The sequence below is a fragment of the Notothenia coriiceps genome, unplaced genomic scaffold (genome assembly GCF_000735185.1).
Source record: "Notothenia coriiceps isolate Sejong01 unplaced genomic scaffold, NC01 NC01_scaffold00016171, whole genome shotgun sequence".
Classification (NCBI taxonomy): Eukaryota; Metazoa; Chordata; class Actinopteri; order Perciformes; family Nototheniidae; genus Notothenia; species Notothenia coriiceps.
The window spans coordinates 4,812-24,409 of NW_011348872.1; the positions used below are offsets into that span (position 1 = coordinate 4,812).

A 19,598-nucleotide genomic window follows, 5' to 3' on the forward strand; every position below is an offset into this window, starting at 1 on the left:
CGAGAGGAAGGGTTCTTCAGAATTGATTGTGGCATCTCAACCGTGTGGTCAACTCGTGGCCCGTGACATGTTTCGTGAATTCTACGGCCGAAGCTCCAAATAAACCGTCAGTGTTTGCCATAAAAGCTCCAGCTCTCCATCGTGTCTCTCTTTGAGTCCTGACTCCAATTGCCTCAGAAGTTTCCCCCACAAAGGCGGGACATCTCTAACGGCCCGTCCACATGGCAGCGTTGCATGATTCAACGAAGACACTTCCCATTCACTTTGAATGGGGTGATGTCGCGCTTTGCCGAACTGCATTGTGGTTCCGTCGTGTCGCTTTGCCTCCGTTGCTCGCTTCGAAAGTTGAGAAAAGTTCAACTTTTCAAGCGTCGACAGAAGCGCCAGCCAATCAAATCATATGCCAGTACAAGCGCTAGCCAATCTAACCGCGTGCTTGTGTGTCCGGGGCGGGAGATTAATGTGATTGGTTGTTGGTCGCACGCCAGACACGCCCACCGGCAAGCTTCAACACACGCTGCCGTGTGGACGTATCGTAAGCAGGTTGATCAATCACAACCTAACCCAGTTAACCAATCAGAGCAGACTGGGCTCTGGTTTCAGACAGAGGGTGAAAAGAGGTGCTGCAGCACAGGCAGTATGAGAAAAATAAAGAGCTTTTTGAACATTAAAGCATGGAGACATGTCCCAGGGGAGACACTAAATATAAATATGAACCTGAAAAAGAGCAGAATAGGGCCCCTTTAAGATCAAGACTCACCCTTTAACACTTCCCCTGAGTTTAGCAGCCCTTATGATATCTCCAGTAGTTTCCCATGTTGCCTCAGTGTTCCAGGAAGGTGGGCACTGGTCACCCTGACTTGATCATCACCTGACACCTCGTCAACTCCCGCTTTCCTCTTCCTGTCCTTACCTCTCCCTCTCCTTTCTACTTTTATCTCCCCCCTCTTTCGCTCAGCACTTTAAAGCCATAGAAGTAAGAAGTGTGTTAATGGAATAACCATGTACCGCTGTCCAGCCCTTCATATGATTGATTTCATCCACAGACACCCGCACACACTCATGCATATGCTGTAACTCAGCTGCAGTCGAATGTGATTTTAATGGATGGGTTTGAATTTTAAGTGCAGCCAAGAGGAGTCCAGCAGTCCGATGACTCCCTGTATTTTCTGCCGTTTTACATCCTCACTGAGACCTTACAACGAGGCCTAATTTAGTGGAACTCTGTTTCGGGCAGAAATTGAAGCCAACAAGAAATGTCAGTGTTAGCATGTCCTGCCTGTTTATACGCGCTGTGGGACTATCTTTTACTGTGGCATTATGGGAAAATGAAGGCATGGGCTGTGATTTAGTTTTCCTGCAACTCTGCGTTTTTCTACCGTATGTAGCACTTCTTTGTTTTTGAGGGAGAGACAGAGTGTGTGTGTGTGTCCAAGCGGCATGTCCATTCACAGGCCAGGTGAGCAAGTTATTGGCCATTTTATCACCGTGGTAACAACCCGTGCAGTTACTACAAGCATCAGCGCTTTAGAATGCGCGGCCTTGTTTTGGTACGTGCACTGGCATGTGTGAGTGTGCACGTGTGCAAGCAGGCTATGATTGATTTATTGCCCATTTCCAAAAATACAGGCCCAATGATGAACAGGCATCATGTACATATAAACACAAATGCAATAGCAACATACAAACACACACACTGACACACATGCATGACTACATTTAACAGACTCCAGTGGGATGTTTAAATCTAGCTATATTTACTTCTCTACTATGCTCATGTATACTTCCATAGTGGTTACCATCATCATCAGACACCCCTTTGTCCTAACTCTGAACTGTGATGTGACTCTTTTTTTCCATAAAAAACATAATACCTATTGTCCACAGACCAAATATTGACTCTGCTCATCGTCATATATTCCACCATGAGCAAGTATTTATGGCTTGCAAATTGTTCATTTGACCTTTCACTTTCTTTGTTTCTACAACTTTACACTATGGTCCAGGTTCAGGTTATTTATTTGTACCCATACTGTAGGTTGATTTGGTTTGCAGATAAAAGACAAGGATTCACCATTACACACATACCAGGTCAACACAGACAACAGACACAACTCCAAATAGCACCCCCTGTTTCATCACATCTAAAAATACCTAAAAACCACTAGTAAAAACATGAGCAATAAATAGGCATATCTTCCATAGCATCTGTAATCCTACAATTACATAGAAGTTGTGTATTTTCAGATGTATTGACACCTCTTGGTTTCATGGAGCAAAAGGCACATTTTACGTGGCTCGATGAAATAGAAAAGGCCGTTTTGATACTTATGTATCTACGCAAGTCAGCGTTTCAAGGCACGTTTTGCCCCTTTGATGTTATTCTAATTTGGGTGTTTTGGTGCCTTTAGGGGCAGGTTATAATTACCTGTGAAATAATACATTTGTATCACATAATGGTTTATTAGTTACATAAACACATTTTCCCCCTTCAGTTTGAATCATAAAGTCAGTTAGTTGGTCTCACCAATATTGATTGTTTTTTAAGTATATCATTTATTTATTGTCGCCCAGCAGTTTGTTTGTATATTGAGTCCTACCAACACTTTCCACACCACTTACTTTTTCTTAAGTTTCAATCTGCGTAGGGGTTGTTTTCTGATCAAAGGTAGCTCCAGCTCTCACCCCGAACACATTAGATATTCTTCTTTACAGTAAAGCCTCCATGTCTACAGATGCTTATGAGAATTGTTGCATGCGTATGGGATTACTTGACAACGCACTGGAAGGAACACAGCCCTTTCATGCTCTTCCTTTGCATAATACATGATATTTTTCCAGTCTGCAGTAAGATATTCTCCTCACATATTTGGGATATTGTGTAGTTTTGGGTCAGGTAGCTGCACGATGTCTTGCTGTGAGTTATGCACATGACGCCACCGCTCATATTTTTCACAAGACATAAGCGTTTGGTCAGCAAATACGTCATTTGCTTCTGGCTTCCTCCCACATGTAAAACATGAGATGTTTGAGGTGGCTGCGTCCTGTACTTCCATATATCTCCGTGTAGCGCACATCAAACTGTCTCTGCACACACACACACTGCCGTAACTCTTCGGGGTTTGATGTCGGACCCGCTGCCCAGTTTCACATTGGTGTAAGGTTTAATGTTACTGTAGGACGTGATATATGATACGACATGTTTCAGAGCTCTGTTGGACAGGCATGGAATATAATAACACACACTCTCACTCCCATGCAGAAATATACAGCAAACACAGCTGGAATACGACACTCTTTTTGCCTTCTCTGTTTCCTCCGTTTAGTTCTCCTATTGCTTTACACACACACATGCACTCACACACACACAGTGGTATGAGCGTCTATCTTTCACCAACTGATGTTTTTTTACTCCAACATTATGCTAACCTTCAGTCCCAGATGTGTATTGTTAATGTGTGTGTGTGTGTGTTGTTAGCCAGCCAAGGGAGAACACACTATAGTTTTATATATAATAAAGAATACACATTCCCACGTTAAATATCTACATAAAACCACATGCAACATCCACAAGACCGCAAATACAAACTAATAACATTTAACACACACACACACACACACACACACACACACACACACACACACACACACACACACACACACACACACACACACACACACACACACACACACACACACACCAAATCCCATTAAATGGAGGCACAGGGATTACACAAACAGAGCTACACACACCTCTGCCCTGCAGGGCTCCATCATGCATCTTTCCCACTGATAAATAATCTGCAGCGACCTTCACACACTCGTAAAACACACAGGGAGACATATTTTCTTTGTGATATACATTAAATATGCACATGCTCATTCTCTTAGCAGCCTCATGTGTGCTTGTGGTCGTGTGTGTGTGTGTGTGTGTGTGTGTGTGTGTGTGTGTGTGTGTGTGTGTGTGTGTGTGTGTGTGTGTGTGCGTGCAGCAGCCAGCTGGAGGAATGTGCTGACAGTGTGTGTGTAACAGCGGGGCGTCACGTCTGAAATCCCAATCTGGGTGAATTAAAGCCCGTTTTACTCTGCGCCGTTCTGCTCTGCTGAATACTGAACACACATTACTTCTTCACTCTGCTGCTCCACAGCTTTTAACATCCAACGCATTACTCCATAAACCAGAGGTGGAGGAAGTACTCAGGAAGTACTCAGAACTTGTACTTGATTAAAAGTACCAGAATGTAGGAATACTCTGCTACAAGTAAAAGTCCTACGTTCAAGTAAATGTAGAAAAGTATCAGCATCAAAATATAGTTAAAGTAAAAGTAGTCATTGTGCAGATTGGTCCATTTCAGAATAATATATATGATATATTTTATAATGATTGATCATGAAAGTGTTCTCAAAGCTGGTAAAGGTGAGACTGCCAAGGCACACTTTGTATACTGCAGGGTAGCTTGTGGATTTACTCCAGGTGGAACTAAAGTCTGATTTAACACTTGATTATATTTCACATCATTCATCCACATCTGTAAAGTAACTAAAGGTATTCAATACATGTAGTGGAGTAGAAGTACACCATTTACCTCTGAATTGTTTTGGGGTAGAAGAACAAAGTAGCAAAACATTGAAATACTCAGGTAAAGTCCCTCAAAATCGTACTTGAGTAAATGTACTTAGTTACTTTACACCACTGTCTAAAACCAGACTTCATCACACACATACAGAATATTTAGTTTGGCTTTTGAATAGTGTTGCTGAGATTGATTAAAATGCTTCAGAACCTACAGTATATCTCTGAACATTTATTGTAAGTATTACAAACAATAATGATCCCATTAGCTTTTGCAGTTTGCAACATTGTAATTCAGCTTTTCCCTAAAGGCCAAAGATCCCTTTAGTTTCCAAAATATTCTGCAAAAGTCCATTCCGATACTATAACAATGTGCTGAGAGGAGAGGAGGTGCAGGAGGAAGGATGGGCAGGAAGACACAAAACAAGAAGTGAAGAGTGCAAAACAAGGAGAAGAAAGGAGAGTGGAGAGGTCAGGGCGAGAGGTGTAAATCTGTTTTTCGGCAAGGTGGGGGCAGGAGGCAGGATAATAAAATGAAAGAAAAGAAGCAGAAAAGTTTTAATGGCGGGGAAAGCAAAAGAGGAGAAGAGGAGAAAGACAGCTGTCCAACAACAACTGAGCCAGGCCAACGAAACTGTGATATCCAGAAAAATGATATTACCTCCTCTCTGTCTGCCTCGCTGCTTCCGCTCATCCATCAATCCTTCAGACTACAGTGTGTATTAAATCTATAACCACTTATGATATGTCCCAGCGGTCTTCTTATGCATTGATTCACTAGAGAAGAACAATGCATATATGTTTTTTTATGAGCCTTACACTCAGAATTCAGTTGTTGCATAAAACAGCATGGAGATATAGTTAATGGTGCTTAAAAAGTCTTATTATTACAAAAGAAAACCCCAAAGCATCACAATGAAAAGACCCTGCTGTTGATCATTCTTTTAGCAATTCAAATGGTCAAAGCTCACAGCAACTGGCTACCCAGCAATCCCTTGACTTCTGTTTGCTTCAGGGAAACTAAACATGCAGTTTGGGTTGTTTTCCCTGTGAGGGGGAGGCTGCCTGCGGCTGTGACAAGTCAGCAGTTCATTTCAAATTACAAAATGTATTTGGATTTACTGTGACAGGATCTTCTGTTTGCCTTAAAGAATATGAAAAGGGAGCTTTTAGTGTTTTTTAGCATCTACAATAAGGAGAATTTGAGTGTGTGTGCAGACAAACGCTGCTGTGTGCACCACATGTACAATTAGACTGTAAAGAGTCTGCTGAAGCTCCAGGTTTCTTCAGCCTCCTGCAGAGAGCTCAGCTGATGCCTCAAGGTGAACACTATCAATTCAATTTATCTCTCCTTTGCTGCTCTGTTCTGTGTTTTATCTCTCACCCAGCCTCCCTATATCCCTCTTCCTCCATCCCTTCCTCCCCTCTCTACTTCTACCCCTCTTCTTCTCTTTCTTATTTTTTACATCCTTGCTGCCTCTCTCCATCTCTCCTCTCTGAGCCTACATCTGTCTGGAATCATCATTACCGCCCGATTTCAGTCCGGCAGCCCGGCTGTATTTCTCTGTCTCTGTCTTCCCTGTTGTCACTGAACACTAAAACTAATCGATGGTGTGCGTGTGTGCGTGTGTGTGTGTGGGTTTGTTTTGCGTCACTCTGTGAACATGTAGTCAAAGCTCTATGTGACAAGCTGTTTTAAACACATACACACACATAAACACACACACACCCACACCCACACCCACACACACACGCACGCACACACACACACACACACACACACACACACACACACACACACACACACACACACACACACACACACACACACACACACACACACACACACACACACACACTGGACAAACTGTATTAGGTTAGTTGACAGCAATAATGTTAAGGTGAACCTAATATTTTTTACTTTAACTTAATATTTGTGCTTTTAACTAACCTAATACAGTTATGTGAAATATGTTGACATATACATAATACATTAAGTTAAAGTAAACGTTTCAGTTTATTCAGTGCACACACAGACACACAATAACACTAATGTAAGAACTGCATGACGCCTTCGGATATAAAACACACACACATTCACACAGAGTCACTTATAAACCATATAAGACAGCATGACTGTTTAGCTTGAACTCTTAGAGGAACGCTTGGAGGTACACACACACACACACAAACACACACACAAAAACACACATGCATGCATGAAAATAAATCCTCCTACACAAATGCATGTACTCATTCTTATGGCAGCACACCAAACAGGTGCCGGAGACAGGCTCTTTGATCCCCCAGCAATGACATTAATCCACAGTGTGTCAAAGTGTATGTGTGTGTTTTTGAGTGTGTGACAGAAATGTTGAGGGCTTAGCAAGACAACAAGGGGCGCGCCGTTTGACACTTAGTCTTACAAGCTCCAAATCAGGGCGCCTCGCTCCCCGGCGTGTTTTTTTTCTTCTTGCGCTCTCTGTACTTGCCTTTTTTGCCCTTTTCTCTCCGAGTCTGGCTGTCCTCCTCTTTCCTTTTAGATCTTTCCTTCTCCCTTGAGAGAGACTGAGGAAGAGATTGAATCGGGGGAAATAGAAGCAATAAAAGCAGTGTTCCGGTTAGAAGTCGTATTCAAATACCAGGGTTTTTTAAAGTCTCAGTGACCTTCAGCTGAATATAAGATAAAGTCTCCTTCTTATTGTCCTGACTCTATTTTATTGTAACTCTCTACTCTTACTGCCATTTGTATGTGTAATCTGTACAGAACCCTCACACCAATACGCACTCTGAATTCAGCTGAAGAAAAAGAGGGCATTTAAGACAAGCGCAAAGAGCCTAGAACAAGAGAGGACATGTTCTGAAGGATGAAAGAGAACCAAACACATCAGAACAAAAGGAAACAAGTGGAGAGAAAGAGCAGATAAAGGAAAAAATGATGCGGCAAACCTCAACTGGCCAGTTTTTCTCAGACGATTACAGGTTGTGAGTGCCAGGCCGGGAACACATCGTTTAACAGCAATTAAAGAGGGAAACAAATCAAAAAGTCCAAAACAAAACATGTTTTTCTTTTCTCCAAAGCTTCTGATTGTACATTATAGGTGCCAAACAATGACATAATTTATTCTGGAAGTAATACACTTAAGTAAACAGACATGAGGACATGCTACTGACAGACTGGCTTGTTTAACATACTCTGAAGAGAAGACATTAGCTGGAGAGAGAAATAAACAGATTTAAACCTGACGCTCTGACATCAACAGTATAATCATGGTTATAAATGACTGCACAACTATAATTTACACAATGCGTTTCCATATTAAGACTTTCCTGGCTCACAGTGAGGCATTTAAGTATTGAAAACAAGTGATGAACAAAGAAACTCAGCACATAAACGTACCAGATGAAATTAATCACAGTGGATTTTGTTTCAGTAAAACTATGATAGTGAAGTCATTCATTTGAATTCTATTTAGCTCTTAAAATTACAAAAAGATAATGCAAATCATTGTCACTTCCCAAAAAACTTTTAAACCTGATGTAGGAAAGTATTTATTGATAAAGTCAAAATGCATAAAATGAAAAGTGACTCCATTGGACTCTACTTCTTTACTTCTGTAACCCAGTGACATCACTACGTAACACTCACGCTTCTATTGGCTAGCGCTTCAAAACTTTGTACGTGATAGTCTAAGGGGCGGTACATCTCTAAGCGGTTGAGCAATCACAGCAGAGCCGATAACCAATCAGAGCAGACTGGGCTCTTGTTTCAGACAGAGGGTGAAAAGAGGTGCTACGGCACAGGCAGTATGAGAACAATAAAGAGCTTTTTGAACATTAGAGCATGGAGACATGTCACAGTAGAGACATTACATACTAATAATAACCTGAACATGAGCATAATAGGACCCCATTTTGTCTCCATTCACTTTTCAGAGCAGTATCACGCAGTGGAGAATAGAATAGCCGTAACACAGGCAGCCTCTCTAAATACAGCACATTGACAGAAACACGTTTGTCACTCTCACATTGTCAAATAAAGCAAAACTGGTTTCAGAAATCGTCTTCCAAAGACATGTGGGAGTCGCAGGTGTCCCATCCTGTGACTGGAGTGCCGACAGATTGTTAGCAGATGTCTTTCTGCAGAAATTGATTTACTGTAAAGAACCACAGTGAAGAGAAAAGCTGCATCTTTAGTCACACTTCTCCGTGTGTGTGGTCCTATGGAAAGAGCAAACCCCGCCGACCATGGATAATGCATTTTTACACCTTTCTTATTAGTCACAGTGTGTGTTTTTAAATGTGTGTGAGACAGAGAAAGAGAGAGAGTGTGTGTGTGTGTCAAGAACAGATTCTCCTTCTGTCATGCAGTCCCACCTGCCCTCCTCTCTTTTTCCCCCCTCTGTCTCTCTGCCTCCCCATCCCGCTACTCTTTCTCCCCCTTCATGTCTCTTTGATTTGTTTTCCCTCCAAATCCTCCAGTTATTTTATTCCCTTCCCTGTCAGTGCTGTTTCTTTCTGTGTGTGTGTGTGTGTGTGTGTGTAAGCTCTCTTGCTGTCTTTCTTTAAGCCTCTCTGATGTACAACAGCTCCTTGAGGGGAGCTTTTCTCTCCCTTTCTCACACACACACACACACACACACACACACACACACACACACACACACACACACTTATCCTATGCACCAGCTTTAACCTATTTTCCTAACACTCTCTCTCACGTTTTCCCATTCTCTCTGATGCTCTCTCATCCCGTCTTTTCCTTTCACACTAAATCATTCATGTCCAGTGTGTCCGACCCACTTCCACTATAGTTTAAGACACACACGCGCACACACAGCTTTCAAAAAAGATCTCCAAAAATCCTGCTGTTCTCAGTGTGTTTTCGTACATTATACAGTGAGCTACTTTAATCAGAGTAGTCAAAGATAAAAAAAACAGTTTCTATAACATCAGGACCTGGCTGCTGTCCTGACAATATGATTATCACTTTCAGTCTTAATAAGCAAGTATTCTTTCCAAACAAAGTTTGTTTTTTGGCGTTGGATAAAAGCCTCATCTTGACTGTAATTCCTAAAAATCCTTTTATCATTAATCTGCATTTTCACCCTGCTATCATCCCTTTCATGTGTTTGGCTTAATGTAGCCGTGGAGAGCAGTTTCAAACTTAACAACTGCGGTAGGTGTCGATCATTCTCTCTAATGACTTCTGTTATGATCTGGTGAAGTGGAACTTTGTGTTGGTGCTTTTGCAGCAGAGAGGGAGGGAGCAGCAGAAAAATCTCTACTAAAGGCTTTATTGGCTGTGTCTGCTTTGATGCTGCGTGTGTGTGTGTGTGTGTGTGTGTGTGTGTGTGTGTGTGTGTGTGTGTGTGTGTGTGTGTGTGTGTCTTAAGGCCTATAGTTTTTCATATAAGTTAGAATCAAATCAAATCAAACTTTACTTAGCACTTCATACACAGAAGGTAACACAAAGTGCTTCACAAACCAAATAGAAAGAGAACAACAATAATGCCACCCCCACTTCCCAGCTTATACGTAAATAACAAGAAACACATCACTTTAAAAAAAAAAAAGGAATTCACTTAAAGGTTAATATACACATGACTGAATAAAGTCAAATGTAAAAGGAGGGTCTTCAGAATGAATGCTCTCTGCTGCCCCTCAGGTCCTCTGGGAGGCTGTTACACAATTGTGGGCCGTGATGATAAAATGACGCCTCACAGTGGTTCTTTGCTTTCCCTTGAATAAAAGGTTCCAGAAGACTTGATGGTTCTACAGGGTGCATTGGTTTAAAGCAAATCTGATAAAACCTTTAAGAGGAACCTGTGCCCCAAGATTTTCATTGCACAACTACACTGCAGCTGAAGAATAAAACCTTTGAACCTTTGAAAAAACAAATAAAGTATTTGAAAATCAATTCTGAGGCTCAAATAGTGTAGAGACTTTAATATGGGGAGATGTGAGGTTCTCTGAAGTAGAACATGTGGAGGGAAACGTCCTTACACAGAGATGAGGTGGGGTTTGACACACAGCATGTCCTACAGTTCTAAAGAGAAAACTGTGAGTCTACACGCAGCCTCCTGTGTACCAGAGCAGACTGTCACTGAGACAATGAGAGCTGCTTTGTTCACTCGGAAACACAGAGCAGAGAGAGGGGATTATTTCTAAAATAGCTCTGTGTTTGTCTTAGACAGGGACTGGCCTATGTCATATTGGACTGAATCTACTTCACACACACACAGGGACACACACACTCTTCACTCTTACACATACATGCACTGTAGATAACTTTCAATACACACAGACAACTTGTTAACATTCACACACACCGAAATACATACGGTACATCCTTATGAGCACATGGACAAACAGAAGGACTTGCTGTCATAAACACAGACATGCATCTGTCACCACACACACACACACACACACACACACACACACACACACACACACACACACACACACACACACACACACACACACACACACACACTGTAGATTGCAGTAGAGGGTGACAGCATGAAAGAGATAATGCAGCACACACAGGAAGCTGTTTGGAGTGTGTGTGTGTGTGTGTGTGTGTGTGTGTGTGTGTGTTTGTGTGGAAATATGTGAGTGATCTAAGACCAGGCATTAGTGTTTCTGATAATGTGAGGGGCCTTAAGTGGTTTTAGGAAGGAGAGAGCCCCCATGTATGTGCGTGTGTGTGTGTCTTAGTGTTGGGGTTGGGGTCAGGTGCCTGGTGCGTCTGCATGTATCTGCTTACTGTCTGCCTTGTCGCCGCGGCGATGACATCATGGCACACGACCGCCGAACGACGGAAAGAATGCCTCTTGTCTCCTTAACAGAGGGAGGAGGTGGGGAGATAAAGGAGGACGGGAGAAGAGGTGAAGAGAAAGAGATATGGGGGTGGGGGGCTAGGATAGAGAATATATGAGAAGTGGGAAGTGAATATAACCTAAATGGAAACTAGACTACCTTTAGTGTATCAAAAAGTATTTGCAATTGTTGTAGATGCGTCTTTTACAAACACATAGGAAAGTCACAGTTTCCAGGTGCCCTTATAAGGCATTTTATATTTTCAAAACCAGTAAAGGAGGTTTGTTTGAAACATTTCCCAGGAATTATTGGAATGTTTTGCACTCATGCACCTCATAATTAAAGTCCAACGCCAATGTTTAGTGAGAGCTAAAGTAAGGGTTGGAGTGGCTGAATTGTGCATCTCCTACCACAAGTACCGGTACAATAACACTTACCAATTTTTTTAGTTCCCTAACTTTAACCATATCTCAACAACTGTATTTCCGTCATAACCGCGATCTCACTCTTACCTAAAGCATACTGTAGCTGTCATGCACAGATATTGTGGAATTTATATTTTTTTAAATGAGTGTATTGAATGTGTGTATTGAGCCTAGCTGAAAGCAGATCTGAACAGTGAAAGAATAAAGTGACACCTAAACAAAATCCGGTGCCAAACGGGTCACAAATAATTGACAAATCTCTGGAGTGTCTAATGCAACAAAGTATGTTGTTATCAAAATATGAAACCATGAAGCCATGTGTTTTTAAGTGCCCTCTGATGGCAGAATTATGTAAAGATTTGGCAAAAGAGAGCTACACTTGAAACAGATTTCAATGTTCACATCGTAACAGCAGTAGCCACAACTAGCACTTGTCATAAGCATGTGTTTAGCTCTGGCCAAGCAGAGATTATTTTAAGTGCGTTTGTGTGTTGAAGAGATGTAGGGAGAGCCCTAGAGAGGCCCAGAATGAGACGAGTGCATCTGGAATAAATATCATTTTATCACCGGGGTTTATAAGCGCCGTGTGCTGGCAGGTTACTCTCAGATATGATATAAAACTAGACGCACTGTTAGCTTTACAAGACTAATGTTCCATTAGCCTTCCTGTGTTTGGGTGTGTATGTGTGTGTGAACCAGTGACAGTTTGTGTGAAAAAAGAAAGGGAAAAACTGTGAAAGTGTTTCAGGGTTTCAGAATCTGTAAGAAAGAAAATTATTCCCTGATTATATTTAGTCCGAGCTAGTTCGAAGTGTTGCATTTTTCAACACTGTAATGAAGAGAAGGAGCATTTTGGATGACTATGGGCAACATAATATTATAAATTCATAAACATATCGGTACAAAATATCTCAAATCTGTGCTTCCATATTCATATGTCTGAAAAGTATTTTAGCAGACTGGCCCGGGGAATCACTCTACCCAGTCTCCACTCCCTCAGCCTCTGCTCCTGACAGGAATGCTGTGTCCAGATGCATGATGGGACACTTGTACACTGACAGTTTGGTCAGTGAGGTTGACCAAAGAATCTGTGGGTCTTCACGGAGTCCAAACGTGCAATCTGTCTTGATTTAGACACTCTCATCACTGCATTCCTCCCTGCACCGCTGTATCTGTTTGTGTGTCTGTGACAGACCGAAAGAGAAACCGTGTAATTGTCTGCAATGCCAGACCATTGACATGCACAGAAACCTATACAACACACTACAGCAAAGGGAAATCCCCCAAAAGCTCAATAGGACCCCTTTAAACATATTTTTAAATCACTCCAGCATTGTGATCTAGAAACAGCAGCTTGATATTTTCTAAAGTTTCTCTTTATATATTACCTGATGGCAAAATACAATTTATGTCAGAAGCTAAATTCAGTCACACAGACGAAGAGTGATTTTATTATGTTCTGTGCAATTTGGTATCTTTGTGTGTGTTTATGTGTGATAGTGTTTTGGGAAATCGTTGAGCCCTGTGGGATTGTGGAAAAGCCGTTGTGATTTAGATTCTCTATGGAAACGGACAGAATTCCGAGAATTTGGAGCCTTCGGTGTCCTCAAATCTGTGGCTGATGGGATGCGGCTTGTTGCTTCCGGAACCACATGGAATGCTATCTCTCCGTCAGCCTGACCTAAGGAGTCAGTCAGGGGAAGAGATAGAGAGCCAAGAGGCCTGACAGACAGACAGACAGGGACTAGAGAGTAACACCTGTATGCAAACAGAGTGAGAGACATTTATGTGTGTGTATAAAGCTGTTGTAAAATGAATCAGTTAAAGACAATATGACGGAGGGTTTATCATGAGGATCTATATGGCATATAGACAATGTGGAAACATCTTGATTGCATGGTGTGCGTCGTACTTGACCACAGGGAGCTCCATATTTTTGTAACCATTTTATCGTTCTAAATCACAAAATAGCGCCCAATAAAGAGGACTTTGTTCCACTTGTTGACACACCATGGGCTCACCATGACATTAAAGTATACCCTAATTAGTATTGGTTTTCTTTTGTCCGGATTTAGAGACATCTATCTCCGGGATTCCTGTCTCCAAACCAATATCAGTGAAGTGATTGGAATTAAGTGCTCATAAAGTTTTCATTTAGAAATGTAATGGGAACATCCTCTGGATAACTTACACAAAACAGATTTGGAAAAAAAGGTGTCTTGTAATCTTCGGCAATATTTTTTTGCAAAAAATGTCTAAAACTGCATTGAAACCATAATGTATGTGTCCTATTGCAATTATTTAATATTGCAATCATTGCTCAACTTGTGCATTATCACCAAGTGTGGCTTTAATAAAATAAAATAAAAAGTTTGTAGTCTTGCTAACCAAACGATTGTTCTCTGTGCAGGCAAGAGGCGCTGCTGGCAGCCATCAGTGAGAAAGACGCCAACATCGCCCTGCTGGAGCTCTCCTCCTCCAAGAAGAAGAAAACCCAGGACGAGGTGGCAGCTCTGAAGCGGGAGAAGGATGGTCTGGTTCATCAGCTCAAACAGCAGGTAGGATTACTGTGCACACACACACACACACACACACACACACACACACACACACACACACACACACACACACACACACACACACACACACACATCAACATCTAAGTGGACACCAGGAAATATTTTCGTCAGTTGTTTTAAAGGAAGAGGGGCAGAGATGGAGGGGAAAAAGTGTGAGAGGGGTAAAAGGGAACAGGTGAGGTGGCACTGGCGAGGGGAGCAAAAGAAAACAGGAGAAACTGAGTCCAGATGTGACCACAGTCCTCCCACCACCACGGGTACATTTAGGATTAGCCTACCCCTCCCACACACACCGCACACAAACACACACCAAGTTCAAATGTTCCATCAAATCTAGGGTCACAACACTTTCATGTGAATGAGTTTTTATTGAAATGTTCTGTCCTCAGATACGCACACTGAATCTTAGCAACACTTCCCTGGTATGGCAACACCTTCACAAGCACAGACATGCCGATGTGTACACACTCACCCAGGCCAAAAACAAGGATATAAACATGACCAAATGCCTCTGTGGTTCCACACAGAGGTCTATTCACACACTCAGAGACACGCTCACACACAGTTAAAGTTCTCGTGGGTCTAGTGAATTAACCAACCCCTGAGTGGACGAGCCTGCTGGGAGTTTGGTGGATTTCTTCTTCGCTGGTCTCCTGTTTGTACTCACTCTCTGTCCACATCTGTCACTCCTTGTTTTTGACTTGGTGCTTTTATTTGATGCACAAATTCACAAAAGTTGTGCAACAGTACACAAATTATAAATAATTTGATACAGAATAAGAAGGTCAAAAGCCGGAGCTTCAGTGCTTCTCTTCCCTTCTGCTGGCTGTACACCAATGATATTTATCACATTCATTACATTTATAACGTTACCATAGCTGCTTCAACATGATCTTACAGGATGGTTGGGCTACACACATTTTCTGCAAACATGGGACCAGTCAATAGTGGAAGAAGTACTCGGATGATGTACTTAAGTAAAAGTACTAAATTGTAAAAATACAACAAAAGTCCTGCATTCAAAATCTTACTCAAGTAAAAGTATCCAAAAGTATTGGCCTCACATTAAGTACCAAAAGTAAAAGTACTTGTTAAATGTAAACACCCATTTCAGAATTATATACAGTACATTTTATATATTAAATCACTGGAATATAATGAATGATGCATTAATGTATTCATCACAGCTGGTAAAGGTGAAGCTACTTTTAATGACGTTATATACTGCTGCCTGATATCATATCCTAATTATATGTCAATGTTTATTTATTAGGTCATTTAAATGGTTACTAATGTAGTGGAGTGAAAAGTACAAGTCAAAGTCAACTTTATTGTCAATCTCAAAATATGTTTGTACACACAGAAAGATCGAAATACTGTTTCCCACAGTCCTGAGGTATAAAATACCCACATTATCACAAGAAGACTCAATAATTACAAAAGAACACAAAATAACTGTTTACTACAAGTGAATCAATATTGTCTTCTAAAATGTAGATTAGAAGTATAAAGAAGCAAAAAAATTGAAAGTACTTTTTTAAAGTACCTCAAAATTGTACTTAAGTTCGTAAATGTACTTCATTACATTCCACCACTACCACCAGTCACTCAGTAATCGCACCAACTACCAGACACACAGACACAATAATGGCAAATAATATATCAAACATCACTGAGATTTGAGAGCTTTGTGTTTACTTGTATGTACCTTGATTCACAAAATGTGAAATATAATACTTACTGAGATGTGATCATCAAAACAGATAAGTTAATCATTTATTTTAATTTATTTGCATAATGTTCACATTATTGGACATTGCCAAATATTTACTTAATGGATTGAATTAGTTCTAACGGATTTAATAAGATGGATGCACAAGAGAGAGGAAAGTTGTGCGCAGTTGTGTGTAAAAGAGTGTTTGAATTGGTGTTGGAGAGTGGCTGTGTCAAATGAAGTCATTATAACATACACCACTCTCCTCTCTCTTCCTCCCTCATCTCTCCGTCCTTTTTGAAGTCGTTTATGACACTTCAGGGTCTCCGAGGAGGGTACTGACAACACAGAGACTCTACTGTCTGGGTGTCAAGGGTGTGGGCTTTTTTTTCTCCCCTCATGCTGTGTGTGTCTCTCTCTTTCTTTCTCTCTGTGGTGTCATAATTTTCCGTCCCTCAATGATGGATCACAGCCGAGACTTCCTCAATATTCCCGTGTGTGTGTTCACGTGTGGTTGTGTTTGCAGTGTAACCATCAAGTGAGTTAGCTGAGGATAGTATTTTTAGCTCGCTCCCATCAGAGTGACATATGCACACACTTTGCTACTGATAACCTGCCTGACAGCTGGACAGACAGAGTTGCGGTATGGAATTGTATGTGATTATAAATCAGAGAGCTTTGGTTGCCATGAGGCAGGTGTAAACAGAAAGCAGTGTGTTTAGCTCCGTAAAGTAAAACTAAGTGGTTAACTTGTGTGATGGATGATCCCCAATGCTATTTTTTACAGTTTCTCCAGAGTGTTTTTTGACGGCCATCACTCTTCAGTAGATCATAGGTCAGAGTGTTTTAGTTAGCGCTTAAACGCTGCTGACATCTCACGTCTGGTCTGAATTTGTGTTTGAAACACTGCTTCACCTGTGTTTCTTTGGAGCAGGTTACGTTTACGGAATCAGATCAATGTTTGAAATCAGCAACTTAAAAATATTTGAATGAACAGACAAAGTTCTGTAAGGCTGCTTGCAACGAGCTGTAGCAGCAACAAAAAATGAAGATGTATTTAGCTGCCTTTGTCTTTTTTTATAATTATCTGAGATTAACAAAATATTTGTTTTTTTAAACTTTATTGAAAGACTTCAAGGTATGCAGCGAAAAATTGTGTAAAAGAGGACATATTCTGCTCATTTTCAGGTGTATATTATTATTTAGTGTCTACTGGGACATGTCTCCATGCTTTAATGTTCAAAAAGCTCTTTATTTTTCTCCTACTGCCTGTGCTGCAGCACCTCTTTCCACCCTCTGTCTGAAACCAGAGCACAGTATACGCTGATTGGTTTGCTGACCGGCTCTTTTCTGATTGGTTAACCAATTAGAGATGTCCCGCGCCTTAGCCTATATTGTACAATGTGTTTGAATACTAGCCAATAGAAGCGCCAGTGTTACGTAGTGATCTCACTATGTTCTCTAAGTAATCAAAGGCAGTAATCAATGGCAGCGTTTCAGGCAGGGGTGGGGGGGGGGTGTGAGAGTCCCTCTGGAGTTAACACAGGGAGTTGAGCCTTTGTAGACCATTGACATGCACAAAACCCTACATAACACATCATAGGAAAGGGAACACCCCAAAAAGCACAATACGAATCTTTAATATAAAATTTATGCTAAATGTTCACTTACACTCACATTCATAAAACACATCTGTGTGTGTTTAAGAATATACAGTGTGCGTGTCCCTGAAAGTGCCTCCTGTGTCTTCCCCTTTGACCCCCAGCTGCATTATAGACAGGTGGCTGTAGATCAAGGCGATCTCAGCTATCTTCACTCTTCTTCTCCTCAAACCTTTCTCACAGTCTCTTTCCTCTTCATTTCTTTTATGAGTTTTTTTTTTTTCTTCAGCAAAACAATGAGAGAGAGGGGAATGTTTCTTGGAAGATTATGTGAAAGACGAGTGTAGAAGGGGTGAGTGAAGTATTTTATGAATTGAAACAAGAGGAAGAAATTGGGGAGGTGAGCAGTATCCCACCATCTGCCCCTGCAAGAGACACACGTGGTTAACATGTACAGGTAGTCTATGTGTGGCTGTGGCCTTCACCATTGTTCTGCACCTGAGTGGCTAAAGCTTGGCTCTACAATTGTATTTTCTTAAGTTCCTGGTTGTGTGTCACCTCATTTACAATGGTGTTAAATGATATTGCAGTTACACATAAAATCCATGGAACCCTAAGCTTGTGGGAAATCACAGATCAAAAACAATTCTTTAAGCAATAAAATATAATCAGAATTTGTGAAGACTACAACTTCAGATACTTTAAACCTCTGAAATTGTAATCCCGTAAAGCCATTTCAATTTTTTCAACATCCTCCGAGGGCCGTACAAATGATTGACCTCTGCTTCAAAATACTAAAATCACAGCCCATTCATTTGGCCTTTCTTTCATGCTGTGCAAAGAAAAAGCAACCTCTTAATCCAGATATCTTACCATGACTCACGCATGGCATGGCAGGGGGGGGGGGGGTGCATGGTTGTGCATGACCACCAAAAAGCAGAAAGATACTCGGACACAAGATGTGTGCAAATGTTTTAGTTTTCATATCCATCGTGGACATGAATTTTAGTCGGGGGCGGGGGACCTAACCACACCGGTGTCTGGGGAGGGGTCCTGGCGGGCATGCTCCCCCGGGGAGAGGCACTTATTTTTTAACATCTTGAGAGTTCACGCATCCAATCTGGGCCCCTCCTCTCCACACTTAAGAGGTCTACCTGGATCACATCTCCCCATCCGCCATGAAACCAGAAACTGGTAAAGCAAGTATTTTATTTTTCTTTACGGAGTATTTTACAAATGCACTCTCTTTCAAACTTTATTCTTGTTTTTAATAACAACTCTTTCTTGACTGTCATATAGTATGTTTATAGCCTATTTACTTTTTCATTCTCTTATTTTTTTATACTATAATGATCATAGTAAAAGATGTGCCTTTACCTCAGCTGGTTGTAGGGGGGGGAAAAAGCTTCTTATTTCGTTATGCATAGATAGGGCTAACCAAGATGGCTAAAATAATAACGATAGTATTTGACTGTATGATGCAGTAATGACAAGATGAGGCAGATCGCCACCAGGCTTACAAGCGTAAAGACACAAGCCACGCAAAAACTGCGGGCATGTGTACGCCGCTTCTGTATGGTACGTGGGCAAATTGTGAAGTGGCCGGCAGGCAACGTTCTGGTGCTAGTCTCGATCAGAACTGCATATACCCAAGAGCATTATACCTACGTGATGAGCACGTTAGGGCTCCGTGTTGTGTTCAAGGACCCTGAACGCAGTTAAAACGCTTTTATTTTCTGGTGAACCCCTCGCAAAAGGAGAAAGCGCTAGAGAAGGGTTTTTTTGATCGGGCGCGCTTCGCGAAACTCTCTAGCCTCTTGTTTGTCAAGCCGACATGCAATCCGCGCCCTTCCTCCATGCTGAAATCTGTAAATTTCTTAT

At 41.4% G+C, this 19,598-nt stretch overlaps 1 protein-coding gene across 1 annotated transcript in view; it reads left to right on the forward strand.

Annotated features, from left to right (window-relative positions):
- The window catches only part of LOC104949418 (ELKS/Rab6-interacting/CAST family member 1-like), a gene marked incomplete at its 3' end in the record, with an annotated part of 15,712 nt that extends 1,331 nt beyond the window's left edge, over positions 1–14,381 (forward strand). The window contains exon 3 of the mRNA XM_010775776.1: positions 14,234–14,381. Coding sequence (XP_010774078.1) covers positions 14,234–14,381 — 148 coding nt within the window. The remainder of the gene's footprint in view (positions 1–14,233) is intronic.
- Between the last annotated feature and the right edge of the window lie 5,217 nt (positions 14,382–19,598).